This window comes from Ustilaginoidea virens, chromosome 2 (genome assembly GCF_000687475.1).
Source record: "Ustilaginoidea virens chromosome 2, complete sequence".
NCBI lineage: Eukaryota > Fungi > Ascomycota > Sordariomycetes > Hypocreales > Clavicipitaceae > Ustilaginoidea > Ustilaginoidea virens.
The window spans coordinates 519860-533663 of NC_057317.1; the positions used below are offsets into that span (position 1 = coordinate 519860).

General features: G+C 58.0%; 4 protein-coding genes across 4 annotated transcripts; 1 reads left to right on the top strand and 3 right to left on the bottom strand.

Annotated features, from left to right (window-relative positions):
* Nucleotides 1-479: 479 nt before the first annotated feature.
* Nucleotides 480-2498, bottom strand: UV8b_01897 (uncharacterized protein; the record flags this gene model as incomplete). The annotated part of the gene is made up of 5 exons (XM_043139395.1): nucleotides 480-761; nucleotides 945-1277; nucleotides 1411-1930; nucleotides 2076-2294; nucleotides 2362-2498. The coding sequence occupies 5 exons, from the start codon at nucleotides 2496-2498 to the stop codon at nucleotides 480-482; spliced, it is 1491 nt and encodes a 496-aa protein (XP_042995329.1).
* Nucleotides 2499-5021: 2523 nt separating this feature from the next.
* Nucleotides 5022-6518, bottom strand: UV8b_01898 (uncharacterized protein; the record flags this gene model as incomplete). Its single annotated transcript, XM_043139396.1, has 1 exon — nucleotides 5022-6518. The coding sequence occupies one exon, from the start codon at nucleotides 6516-6518 to the stop codon at nucleotides 5022-5024; it is 1497 nt and encodes a 498-aa protein (XP_042995330.1).
* A 664-nt stretch (nucleotides 6519-7182) lies between these two features.
* Nucleotides 7183-10050, bottom strand: UV8b_01899 (uncharacterized protein; the record flags this gene model as incomplete). The annotated part of the gene is made up of 5 exons (XM_043139397.1): nucleotides 7183-8334; nucleotides 8414-8550; nucleotides 8606-8936; nucleotides 8998-9251; nucleotides 9339-10050. The coding sequence occupies 5 exons, from the start codon at nucleotides 10048-10050 to the stop codon at nucleotides 7183-7185; spliced, it is 2586 nt and encodes an 861-aa protein (XP_042995331.1).
* Nucleotides 10051-11074: 1024 nt separating this feature from the next.
* Nucleotides 11075-13161, top strand: UV8b_01900 (uncharacterized protein; the record flags this gene model as incomplete). Its single annotated transcript, XM_043139398.1, has 2 exons — nucleotides 11075-11180; nucleotides 11306-13161. 2 exons carry the CDS (start codon nucleotides 11075-11077, stop codon nucleotides 13159-13161), a joined length of 1962 nt encoding a protein of 653 aa, XP_042995332.1.
* Between the last annotated feature and the right edge of the window lie 643 nt (nucleotides 13162-13804).

The window sequence follows — 13804 nt, forward strand, 5'->3', positions numbered from 1 at the left end:
GGTTGCTGAGATGAGGTTGCTGAGATGAGGCTGCTGAGACGGGTGAGGGGTTTTCTTGGACTGCAGCGTGTGATGCGATGCTCGGAGTTGAGGAGTTTGGACTGGACTAGCCCCGGCTACGTACGGGTGGGCTCGAGTGGGGCGCCGACAGGAGCCGACCGGATGGGATGCAAAACACGTCGTGTCGTCTTAAAGCCCGGCGCCGTGGATGATGTGCATGGCGCCGCGACGCTGACGCTGGTCAAGACTTGGGGGCTGCGCCGTCGAGATTCGACGCCATGTTGGCGACGGGGCACCGCCTTGGCAGTGACTGATTAGTACTACAGCCGGCTTTCACAAACAGGCGGGACAAGAAAAAATATAAAGGCACTTTCTCATCCGGATCACTCCGGATCACTCCCATCCACTTCCATCCACTTCCATCCAGTCTCATCCACTCCCACCAGTCTCATCCACTCCCGCCAGTCTAATCCTCGCCGCTAATACACGTACTCAAACTGCGGAATCTCCTTGTCCGTCAGGTCCATCAGATTCACCATGCTCCCGTGCCGGGCCTTGAAGGCAGCCACCTCGTTGACGCTCACCCGCTCAGCCCGGCGCCGGTTCTCCCACATCAGGCGCGCCCGCATGGCCCAGCTCGCCATGAACCCAACGGCGAGACAGCCCATCAGGCCCAGGAACCCCGAGTGGTACGTGGGCGTCTCCCACGCGAAGAAGAGCTGCGGCCCGATGATGCTCCCGACGCAGAAGGATATGGAGCCCTAGCCGTGCCGGTCAGCGCAGGATCCACGGCGTTTGGCGTTTAAAAGAGAGAGGGGGGGGGGTGGGTGCGCAGAGCGAGGGGGAGAGACGGACGAAGAGACGGGCGAAGAGACGGACAAAGACACGGACAAAGACACGGACAAAGACACGGACAAAGAGAGGGAGAGAGAGCCAGGACGCACCATCGCAGTGACAGTAACCTTTTTGGTAAAGCCGCCGTAGTTGCCCGACATCAGCGACAGCAGCAGCGGCACCGCCGCAGCGTACGAGCCCACCAGGACGGTCCCGAGGAAGCGCGTCCAACGCTGCTCCGCCGGCACGTAGCGCACCATGCCGGCCCCCGTCATGGCCAGCGCAAAGTCAAAGGCCATAAAGTACGTTCGCGAGTTGCGCCAGTAGTGGCTCCCCGTCACGCCCACGGCGATCAGCCCCAGCTGCAGCAGGTACGGCACCGAGCAGAGCAGCAGGGTCTGGAAGGTGCTGAAGCCGAACCCCTTGACGACAATGTTGAGGAACTAGACGACGCATCCTTGCCGGTCAGCCACCAAAAAAAAAAAAAAAAAGAGACTGCGCGGAGCGGGGGGCGCACGAGCGCGGGAGGGAAAAAAAAAAAAAAAAAACCCATTTTGGTGCGTAGGCAAACCGTACGGTGGTGGCGGCGCCGTTGGGGATGCTGATGGCCAGCTGCAGGGCTACCATCAGCCACGTCTTGACTTCCGACGCGGCCTCCCGGACCTGGCGCCACTTGATCTCGTCGTTCTTGATGCCCGTCATGTTCTCCTTGACCCGCAGGAGGGCCTTGCGGCGATCTTGCTGGCTGAGGAACCTGGCCTTCATGGGCGTGTCGGGCAGCAGGAGCCAGACGACGGCGGACCAGGCGATGGTGAAGCCGCCGAAGAAGAGGAAGACGGCCTTCCACGGCCGGATGGATTGTATGTGGCCGATGGCGTAGGCGACCAAGCTGCCGAATATCCCGGCGCAGGTGTTGCCCAGGAACCAGGCCGCGTGGCGGAGAGGCTGCTCCGACCGCTTATACCACATCGAGACGATGACGACGAGGCTGGGGCCGAGCGCGGCTTCCGCTGCGCCCAGGAAGAACCGGTCCGCCAGCAGGCTGTCTGCGTTGAAGCACGTTGCCGTTAGCATGAGGACGGCGCCCCAGGTCAGGCTGTCGTCTACTTTGTCAGTTTCCATTTCTCTCTCTCTCTCTCCACATCCACACTTCCTCTCTCGCCCCCCTCCCTGCGTTCAACCCCCTGCGTTCAACCCCCTGCTTCTTCTTCGACACGACTGCGTGGCATCCGGAGACATACGTGGAAACAGCGAGGACCTTGGCTACCTTCCATCGAACCATAAACACTCCCACAGGGTACGAGGCAGCAAGAAGTCCCGTGTAATAGATTGCGCTGGACCACGAGTACTGGGAGCCCGAGAGGCGCAGGTCTTCTCTGATGCCCAGGATGGACACGGCATTCAGCGTCATCTTGTCGAGGAACTGGAACATGTATGTGACGGCCATGATCGGGAGGAGCCTGTGCCTCGTTGCGCGTGAGCATCGAGTATCCATCTCTTCTCGGCAGCCCCTGACGACCGACTTACCGCGTGTCCAGAATGCGCAGCAACCTCTTGTCCTCGTCCGGACCCAGGGTCTCGCCTGCAGAATCGTACAACTCGCCATCGTGAGCTTGCGAAACGCCTTGGTCGCGGTCAACATCTACCTTTTCGCACGTCGCCATGGCTGCATGATGGACGGCATGGCCACCGTAGCCGCAGCAAGCGGCGGGTGCTGCAATACTTATAAGAGCCCGTTTCACGTCCGTTCCCGTCTCGGCGCGAAACCAAATTCCTGCAAAGGAGGCATGGCTGTGACTGCAACGCTCGCTTCCTCTTGAGCATCGACAGACTGTGCGCGCTGCCGGCAGCAGAGTGGCCGACGTCGACACGTTGGCTGATGCTTCTCGAACGCCCGGCATCCCAGTTGACAACTACCCCAGGAACCCCGGTTTATACCGGAGTCGAGTCAGAAACGAAACACGGTAAAAACGAGCCCCCGGCGGCGTCCGGCTCGCCAGCGTTATGCCAGCGCGCAGGATTAAGGTTTTGACAGCAACCTGACGATGCGTACATATATGCGCAGCCTGGTCCCTTAGACCTCGGGCACCAAGGCTCAGGCTCAGGCTTCTAGAGTTCCCGGTCCCAGGCCTTGCCGCGTTGCTAGTCTTGGCTTGTCGTCTCCGGAGGCTCGGCTTCCCTTTCGGCTTTCAATTCTCATGATTTGAATCGAAACCAGAATATCGGTGAGTTGCAAACACGGCACTGGCCCGGCGCCCAGCCCCGGTGCGCCTTGTAGGGTCTTGATCTTTCGTCTCGGTTTCATCCTTCATGGCACCGCAGCAACTACAGGCGCATCTTTCTATTCCCTTTCCCCTGAGAAACTGCCAATGGGCAGTGGATTTTCCTTGTGGCTTTTGATTGAACCGGTTATAGGCGCAAAGACTTGACATTGGATCAAACCCAAAAAGACGAGGACCCAGAAAAAAAGGGCCGTGGGCTCGACTTCATCACATGGTGCTCTCACTTGCTCCCTGTCTAGTGCTCGCTGCTGAGCGCAAGGACCTGTTGTTGCTCGGCTCTCATCCTGCCAACCTTGGAAGCTTGTGGAAAACAGAGAGGAGAGCCGGGATGGATCACGGCGGTCGGCGAATCCCATATTTTTTCTGGCCCGTTTCCCAGGTTTGAAACCCTGCAGGGTAGTGATCCTGGATCCCTGGCTCCAGGGATTTCTCCGAGGCAAGATGAAGGGCACGGCGTGCGAGTCTGGGATACGTATCCTTCAGACCAGAGGAAAAAGTGTGCAGCGTCTGTAGGCCGTCATTATTCAGGAATCGGGCAAATTTCGCCAGGCAAGCAGCCGACCGCGCCGGGAACCGTGTTCCATGTCCCGAACGCGACCGCAGATACAGAAGCTGGCGGCAAACGTTTAAAAACACATCGCCATCCGTCTCCCTGCTCGCTACTTGGGATCCTGGCGGCGGACGCTGTGCCGCGTCAACATGGAGGCGAGTCCCAACGTATCTTGAGGAATGACCCGACGCAGTGGGCGCGACCATCTGCAGAGGAGTCTGTTGCACGACGAGTCTCCCCTCGACCGCGTTGAAACGAGAGGCGCATGTTTTGGGAATTCTTTGAGTCATGCACTCTGGAGAACGTTGACAAGTCCCTCTGGATGTGCCGAGACTATGCGGGTCGGCGGGATTATGCATAACCGCTGCGAGATAAAATCGAAGCTGGTTGTCACTTGGTCGACAGTCAAGGCGTCTCAACTTGTCAAGGTCCGGGAATATCCAAGAGAGGATGCGGATATCCGGGGCAACAACGCGATGCGCGTAGTTGGCAATCTCCCAGCTTGACTTGCCCCGGCTACTGGGCACCCTGCTGCATCATGACAGACATCCCCGGTTCACAGCGCAGGTGGTGAGTCCCGCGGCGAGTTGCTGCGCAGGATTCCCGCGCACCGGGCAAAGTGGCATGCTAAAAGAGCTTCGCCGAAGGATGAATGAACCGTAAATGTGCAGAGGCTCTGCGTGGCAAGTCTACCTTGGCTGTCTGGACTGCACCTGAGAAGTCGCAGCGGCAGCTCGGGCGGATCGAGAAGACGCGGATGCGTGCTGCATCTTGCATACGAGGGCCGTTCTCTTGCGGCGGCGAATGCGCAGCAGTCGATGAGAACGAATGCATCCCTCCCGGAAGCCAATCTATCTATCTATTGCTTGACGTTACACGGCAGGACCAGCGTACTGAGTTTGCAACATGTGCGTGGAAACTGGTTAAGCGGTAGTGGCGGCATTAACAGCCGCAGCAAGCAGCGGTGGCATCTTCATTTGCATTTGCATTTGCATTTGCATATGCAGCGGCATTGGCAGCGGCATTGGCAGCGGCATTTGCTGCGTTGCAGTGCAGCACCAAGAATCTGCGTCGCCCAAACTTACCCTCCTCCCAGTATATATATACCCATGGGCCTCGTCCGGGACAAAGCCCGAGCAATCCGAGTAGCCGTCGCGTAGATTCAAGTCGAGCTCTCAGACCGAGCCGCGCTTCAAGGGACACGGCCTGACCTCGCACGGCTGATTCCATTCTTGCTTCCCTTTTCCGTAAAACTGCAACTCAGGCTTCCTCGGGAGCCGCGAGGCTTCCTCACCACCCACCCTGTCGCCCAAGTGTGCATATGCATTGCTGAGCCCCAGCCAACCGCAGCGAGGCTATTGGAAATGCTCCACCTTGACGTTGTCAAACGCCGCGTCGGTCTGGTACACGCCTAGGCCGTTCATGCCGCTCTCGTACGTCCCGTCCGAAATGTGAATCTGCGCCATTGTCGAGTCCCCCGCAAACGCGCTGATTGCGTTCTTCTTGGCCACCACCCTCACCTGATACCGCTGCCCGGGGCGGATGTCCGCCGCGACCGCCCCGAGTCGCGTCCAAGAGCCACCCGATGCTTTCCCCAAGACGAGCTTCCCGCTGGTGCTGATGCCGGCGTAGTACCCGCTGCACGCGGCCGCCCCCGCCACTGCCCCCCCGGGGTTCGACGCTCTAAAGACCAGCACCGCGTAGCCGTCGTTGCGCGACGGAATCGTCACGTCAGCCGTAAAGAGCAAGTCCCCAAAGTTGGTGTTAAGCATGGCTATCCCGCTAGGGGTGTTGCTCGCCCTGAGAGCGGTGGAGCTGGCGTCCCAGGTTCCGCCGTAGACAGTCCACCCAATCATGTTGCCGTCGTCAAAGTTGTCGTGGACCAGCATCCGGACCGGCTGGATGGTGCCGTCTTCGTTGAAATGCAGCCGGTCGTACGCCAGGTGTCTGTTGTTGGCGTCGACGTTGCGGCCCAGCGGATGCCGATGGTAGACTATGTAGTAAATGTCCGTTCCGGGCACGTGAATCACCCCGTTGTGCCCGCAGCCGCTTGCCACGGCGCCGTCCTGCTGCAGGATCTTGCCGAGACGCGCAAACGGCCCGGTCGGTGAGGCAGACATGGCGTACGAGACGGCGTAGTCGGGGCCGCCCCAGCCGCCCTCGCTCCAAAACAGGTAGTAGGTGCCGTTGCGCTTCACCATCTGCGGGCCCTCGACGTAGTTGTCCGGCGTAATCTCCTTATACGTGGCGCCGTCGTCAAAGCTGCCTAGGCTGACCATGTCGGGGTTCAGCTTGGCCACGTTGGCGTGCCCGTGACCCCCGTAGTAGATGTAGGCCTGGCCGTCGTCGTCGTCGATAAAGACGTCCTGGTCGATGGGCTGCGCGCCGTGGTGGTACTGCCCTATGAGGGGCTTACCGAGCGCATCGCGGTACGGGCCCTCCGGACGGTCCGCGATGCCGACCCCGATGCCGCCCAGCTCCGAGTCGGACTGGATGTCGTTGGCCCCAAAGTAGAGGTAGTACTTGCCGTGGCGGGAGACGGGGGCGGGCGCCCAGACCGCGCGGCGGGCCCATGCAAAGTCGGACGCGACGAGCACGTCGGCGTGCCTGGTCCAGTGGACGAGGTCGGGCGAGGAAAAAGCGTCGAGGTACGTCTGCTGGTCGTAGGGGAGGGACGAGGTCGGATAGACCCAGTACTGATTGTTGTAGAACTCGTTGTCCGGGTCGGCGTAGAAGCCGTCGACAAAGGGGTTGCCAGCTTCCGAGGTGGCAAAGTCGGGGCGGTTGTGCGCGTCGACGAGGCGGAAAAGGAGGAGCGCAAGACGCCCGACGAGACGCAGCGACGGCTTCATCTTGGTGGTGCGCCGGCAACGGGCTGGGAAGATGCCACTGCGGACGAATGCGCAGACGGTGCGGATGGCATCGAGATATGGAGGAGCATCAGGCTAGATGCGTTGGATGCTGGCCGAACACCTTGGTCCCCGCATGTCCGTTGTCATGTGGACGGTGATGCGAGGCTGCGGTGTGACGGCGGTGTGTCCATATTTCGCATCGGCCGATTCCTCGATACTTGGTGGCGTTGGTGGCGTGGCCACACCCAGATCTGGGGCGATTTTGATGCAACAAGGGGGGGGGGAAGTGTCCCTGCAGACTTGTAGAGCCCAGTACTCCGTACCTCATATTGTAATCTCCTTGATGGCGCCTCATCGTAGTAGTTCGTCTGTACTCGATCGTTTCCCCTCGGTTGATGGACTTCTTTGTGCATTGCAGTAAACGTTGACGCTCCGCCAGCTTTGCTCGAGCTGTCGATATTCACCCACCGTGGCATCGCAACACGGCACGATGCCATCACCGTCTTCCATCCCGCCCGCGAAGCCTTGTAGGCGTAGCACAGCACCTGGCCATGCCGATACTTCTTTCCCAAGGTGTATCCGCGGCAAACCCAGCAAATTGGCAAGTCCAGACCCCGGAGCGCCGCTTGGTCGTTCCTCGTCGGCGTACTCTCGCTGGCTCGCATCAATCCACAATCCACCATCGCCCCTCGGCCTCACGCAACCCAACTCCATGCGAAAATGCCTTTGGAATCATCACCCAAATGTAATCGTCTATATCCTCCCCCATCGTGTCCTTCACCGCCTTCTGCAGCTCCTCATGCGCATAAGCCTCCCTCATCACCTCCTTCATCACATCCCTCACCTTCTCCTCGGCAGCATCCCACTCCTCACTCCCAGGTCGATGCGCCCTTTGCACCTGCAAAAACTCGTCTGTGCTCGCATCTCGAGCCACGCTTTCCGCAAGCCCCTTGACAAAATCCATCAATTTGTTTTCAGTGGCCGTCAATGCAGCCATGATGGCTGAGCGTTCGCGTCGCACCTTGAGCGGCCGATGCCCTGCAACGTCATCGGGTGCCGCAGATTCCACCTGAACAAGGCAGCATATATGGGCACTGTGGTCCCGGGCAAGCTCGTTGTCCAGCAGAATCGCGCAGTTCCCCGTGTCGATCGCCCTGCAAAGTGGATTGTTCTCCCGAGCGTCGTACGCGAGGCGCTGCTTCCGCGTCCAGAAGGGCAGTTTCTTGCTTCTATACCAGTCCATTATGCGGAACCAGCGGCCTGTAGTCTCTTCTCGGACCAGTACCTGGTCCTCTGTCGGGTTGATGACGTCTGGCCAGGGGTGGAGCGGCATCCCGGGCAAGATCGGCGTGGGCGCGATTCTGTATCCCGGCAGGTTCACTTTGAGGCCTAACAAAGTCGGGACACCTAGGGGGAAAGTGTTGGGGTCAGCTGGGTCGACGTGGAATCTCATCACGCGCTCGTCGAGGCCTAGAACGGGGTCGTCAACGGCGGAGGCGAGTAGACTCCTGGGCGCCCATCGCCATCCCGGCACGTCGATGGGTTCGTCGAGGTAGAAGACGAGTCGGGCCGGTATGCCGCCTTTTTCTCGGGCCAGGAGTTCCCACATGCGAATCATGCGGTGGTTGGCGTCTTGGCCTTGGGCAATGTACTTTGTGTCCAGATTTAGAAGCGTCGAGATACATAACGGCTCGTCGGCGGGAACAGACACGGTGCGAAAGTGAAGAGTGCGTTGGACCGTGGTGATTTCTGGCCGTGGCCATGTCAGGGTGTTTTCGGGGCCGGCCTTGGGTGAGAAGCCTAGCAGTTGGTTGAACTTGTCATGTTAGTAGCGTCGCGTCGAAAATAAAAAGAGAGAGAGAAATGAGAAGAAAAAGCGTAAATTAAAAGCTTACCTCGTTTGTCACGTCCTGCCATAGTCGCATGTACCTTGCATCCTCACGCGCAATTTCAAATAACCGGGTCAGCAAGACCATGTTATTCTCTGCTCTATCCTCGAACTGAATCTGAAGCGCCCTGCTCAGCGCCCCCTCTGGTACAGTCAGTCGCTTAGGTCCGAACCGACTTCCCCAAATATTCAGTCTCACCTTGTAATGTCCAAAGCCTCCTCATCCAGGGCGAGCACCCAAAGGCCCGAACCAGCAACTCGGCCGGGTGCGAGCCCTCGTGCTTGTATGCCGTCAGCGAAGTATCCAGCACCAAGACATGGTACGCTTTCCTGTAAACGTCTGCTATGCGCTCCAGGGATATCATTTTGGTCTGCAATTCAACTGGACAACACAGTGTATCAAGCCACAGTCGTGGAGGGCCCGCGGTTCCGGCATCTCGTGGCAAATCAGCCACCAGCTTTGCGATTCTAGCCATCTGGCATCTCGGTAATGAGTTGCTGGCTGGGTTACCCAGACCATTTGCCCAGACCTGTCGTTGAGAGAGTCAACGGCTGCCCGGATCTGATTGCCCATCCATGGCGAGCACTCACATGAGATAACGCAACATACGACACACCCGGTCCATGTTGATGCACAGAAATCTTCAACTCGTCCAAGTTTCCTCGAGGTGATGGCTCAATGCCAATAACAGGGAACGAGTCGCTTTCCCTCAGAATACCCGACACTTGCTCCGGGTCCGCCTCAATCAAAGCACATGTGCAACCTTCCTTGGCATGAGCGGGTTGGTACGTGTCCAAATCCAACTGAAACGCCCGGCAGATATTCACGGTGCAGGAGGAATGATCTAGCCGCGGCTGGGGCTTTTTCAATAAACTCGTGTAGTGCATCGTATGCAGCCCCTGCATCTGCGTCCTTGTTTTTTCAATCTCACTCAAACACCAGCCGTTGTCCAGCATGATGCTCTCTACCTCTCCGCCCGGTTTGATGTAGTCCCTATACCAGCTAAACCCCGTTATGGGCAACAGTATTCTCGGCTGTGCAAGAGATGCGACAGCGTGCAAGCCCGTGGAGAAGAGTTCCCCCAGTGCAGCGATGGAATACCGCACCGTGTGCTCGACGTTGTCCGCGAACGAGTGGATCAAGATGCAAGCGTATTGCAAGCAGTCGGAGAGGTATGTCATTCTCTGGGTCTTGTCCGACGCAAGAGCCAATCTCTCTCGGAAGAGCAGGCTCCATTCCAGAACCTCTTTTGCGGATATGATGCTTTTGCCATTTTCGTCTTGACGAATCAATTTGCAGCGCAAGGCATCTATTTCAGCCTTGGCAGCCTGTTCGTCAATGAGGCGGACTCCAGGGCTGATTTCGTTGAGGGCGAGCATTTCGGCAATGGTTCCAAAGTAGAGCCATGTTTGCAGGAACGGCTGCAACTCTTCCTTTGGCGTCGGGTACAGATTCTCTAGGTAGGGTTGCTCGATGAGCGGGAGATGAGGGACTTGACGCAACAGTTGGGGGATGAGGCTGGTTCGGCCTTTGCGGTGGGCATATGTCCGGTAGAGGCCGCCATCCCATGTTTCGATGCAGAGGTAGGGCGTTTGCTGTTGCAGTCCAGGGGCGGGATCGCTGGGTTCGAGGAAGATGTCCATGGCTACGGAATATGTTGATGGGAATTCCCCACAGCAAGTGCGTCAACAACGGAACCGGCAAGGTTTGTGCCTGAAAGGTGCGAGGTTTGAGGTTGGGAGCCTGGAAGCTGGCACCAGGAGGCAATAGCTTCATGCAGGTGCTAACAGCTGGCACCAGCCGGCTGTGCAACAGGGCTGGGACTATATGTCGGTTTCATTTTCCGACGGATGCCGCAGGGCATTCTGTCTGTGTCGACAAGGCTTCTTACTTGCTCGAAAGCCCGATGACCGAGATCGTTTTCCTAGGGCGGCATTCCGAACAACAGATTACGATTGATCCTTTGCGAGGATGCTTTCCGATGGAAACAAATGGGGGTCCCACTGTACGGAGCAAGATTGCAGTTGGGGAGCTCGACCTTGGATGCTGGAGATACCTTGGACATGTCCAGTTAGAGGTACCTGTCATGAGGGTCGGTCCCACTTGGCGTCACCGCCTCAAAGCCTCAACACAATAAAGACGGGGAAAAGAGACTTGATCTATATTTGGGAGGGAGAGAGAGTGAGGAAAGATGAAGCCGCAGTGCACAGTCCTTAGTAGGACATGCATCCTTGTACTGTACGTGGCACCAACCTGGCATGTTGCGGTCAGAAACTCGGGGCACCAGACCCTTTGCCGAAGTCGGTCTCACTGCAGGGGCCCAAGCCAGCCAGCGCTTGTTGATCAACTGCTGTGGAACCGTCATTACAGCAGAGCGTTTCCATCACAAGAAGTCAACTGGCATGAACCGTACCTACCTTATGTATTGACCTGACCAGACTTGTAGCAACAGTACCATGGCCACGCATCAAGATTCTTTCTTTATTCGTGAGGGAAGCCAAGGCGAAGCCAAACGCGTTGGAGAGTAAGCAATTTGCAACGAGATCTCACCAAGTCTGCGTACCTGACATCGCTTGGAATTGACCAGACCACATGCAAACTTGCTGGAATTTGATAGTACCAGACATGCCGTTAGCGAGCGGCAACTCACATTGCGCTGGCAGCTAAATGGCAGCTAAATTCCCCGCTGTCGCTTCCGAGTTGCAGCACAGCACCTGGATCAGACCAGCTCACAGCACGCTTGAGCTTGCAGCTGCTCTTCCGTCCACCGCCGGTCCGTCTGCAACGACCCACGGGCCGGCAAGCCACATGGACCCCCCCCCCCCTCCCCTAGTGCCTGCTAACGACAACCCTCGCCCCAGTGCCTGTTTCGTGCTCGTCACCTCAAACTATTTCCAGCATCACACGTTGACTTTTGCTTCACTGCATTGTTTGTGGCCAAGTTCCAGAACAGCGATTACGTTCAGAACGGCTACCAACAAGACAAGACGGCCATGTCGCTGACGGTCACTGCACCCAAAGATGGGAAAATCCCGCTCAGTAACCATCATGACGATAACGACAGCTACTACAATCTCGGCACCTACCAGCGCCCCATCACCACATCCAGCCCGGCCACCCAGACTTGGTTCAACCGAGGCCTTGTCTGGTGCTACGGCTTCAACCACGAAGAAGCAGCTAATTGCTTTCAACGCGCCATCGATCATGATTCTGCCTGTGCCATTGCATACTGGGGCCTGGCGTATGCTCTGGGCCCCAACTACAACAAACCATGGGATCTTTTCAGCTCGCCCGAGCTCTCAGCAACGGCTGAGCGTACCCACAGAGCTGTTGAGCAGGCCAGGCATCTTGCTGCCAACAACACCGACAACATGGACAACACCGACAACCCCATTACACCCGCGGAAAAGGCTCTCATTGACGCCATCCGCTTCCGTTACCCTCGGAAAGATGCACCCGAGCAGCCCGATTTTTGCATCTGGAATCGCGAGTATGCTGACGCCATGAGCTCCGTAGCCGCACAGTTCCCAAACGATTTGGATGTAGCTGCCCTCTATGCCGATGCCATGATGAACCTGACCCCCTGGCAGCTGTGGGACATTAAGACTGGAGAGCCGGCCAAGGGAGCACGTACAGTAGAGATAAAGCGTGTCTTGGACAAGGCTCTCGCTCAAGAAGGAGGGGATCAGCATCCTGGATTGCTCCATCTATACATCCATCTCATGGAGATGTCGCAGACTCCAGAAGCTGGCATGCCCGCAGCCGACAAACTACGTGGACTGGTGCCAGACTCTGGCCATCTCAACCACATGCCCAGCCACCTCGACATTCTCGTAGGCGACTACGCGCGTGCCGTCGCTGCCAACACGGAAGCCATCACAGCTGACGAGAAATTTCTCAAACGAGAAGGCCCCATGAACTTTTACACCCTCTACCGCAGCCACGACTACCACTTTCGCCTCTACAGCGCCATGTTCTCCGGCCAATCCAAGGTAGCCTTCGAAACCGTCGACTTGCTCGAGGCCAGCGTCTCGGATGAGCTGTTGCGCGTCGAGCAGCCGCCCATGGCAGACTGGCTGGAGGCCTTTCTCGCAATGCGTGTGCATGCTCTCATCCGCTTCGGGAGATGGAAGGACGTGCTCGACCTGAAGCTACCCCAAGACCGGGACCTGTACTGCGTCACCACCGCGCTCTTGCACTACGCCAAGGGTGTAGCTTTCGCGGCGCTGAATCGCGTCGAGGAGGCGAATCGCCATCGCCAGCTGTTCCGGGAGGCTGTTCCGCATGTCAAGCCTTCGAGGACTCTCTTCAACAACAAGTGTGTGGACATTCTAGATGTAGCCGAGGCCCTTTTGAATGGCGAAATTGAGTATCGGACGGGCAATTACGAAACGGCTTTCGGACACCTGCGCGAAGCCATTCTCCGATACGATTGGCTGCCATTCGACGAACCCTGGGGCTGGATGCAGCCGGTCCGACACGCCTACGGCGCGCTGCTTCTGGAACAAGGCCACGCCGAAGAGGCTCTGTCGATATACCGCGCCGACCTGGGAATCGACGACTCCCTCCCCAGGGTGCACCGACATCCGAACAATGTGTGGGCCCTGCACGGCTACCACGAGTGTTTGGTTAAACTGGGCAGGACGGCCGAAGCCAAGGAGATGGAGCCTCAGCTGAAGAGGGCGCTAAAGGTAGCCGACGTGCCTGTTCGATCCTCTTGTTTCTGCAGGATGTCCTCGGCGGCCAAGATTTGACAGACCGACAAAACTGGCGCAATTGCTTGCATGGCGAGTCTCGAAACGGATTAGACGCATCAGCGGGAGTTTTCTTTGGGGGCACATATCGGCATTTGAAAACGAGGCCATCCGGGGCTCCATGGTCATCAAGTCGTGCCAAGTTTGTGTAAATGCTAGCGTCATGATATGCCTTGTGCAATACAAACTGCTGGAGCTACGGTAACCTACCTCCCCGTAGGCGCAAGGCCCCTCGGGCCCCTTGGTAGTAAGTACTATTATTGATCAAGGCAAATAGATACCTACCTACCTACATGTCAGCGGCACATGTACTCTCTCTTGCGGGCTGGCCACTAGCTGCTGCCATCGACTTGATCGACGGCTAACAGGGAATATCCAGGCACGTAGACTCAGCCATGGCCAGCGTGGCGTCGCCATGTGTCCAACCAATCTCACCCCCACCAGATCCCAACAAACTTTGTGCAACATGAAGATGGAGACGACGATTATTCCGGCCAGATTGCCACATCACCGTCCATTGGAAAAGGGCCCAGCCTTCTGCCGCACGCCGCACGCCGCACGCCGCCCGCAGCCCGCAGCCAGCAACCCGCAGCCCGCGCGCCCTTTCCCGTTCCCCCCCCCCTTCTTTTCGAGCGCCCCCCCA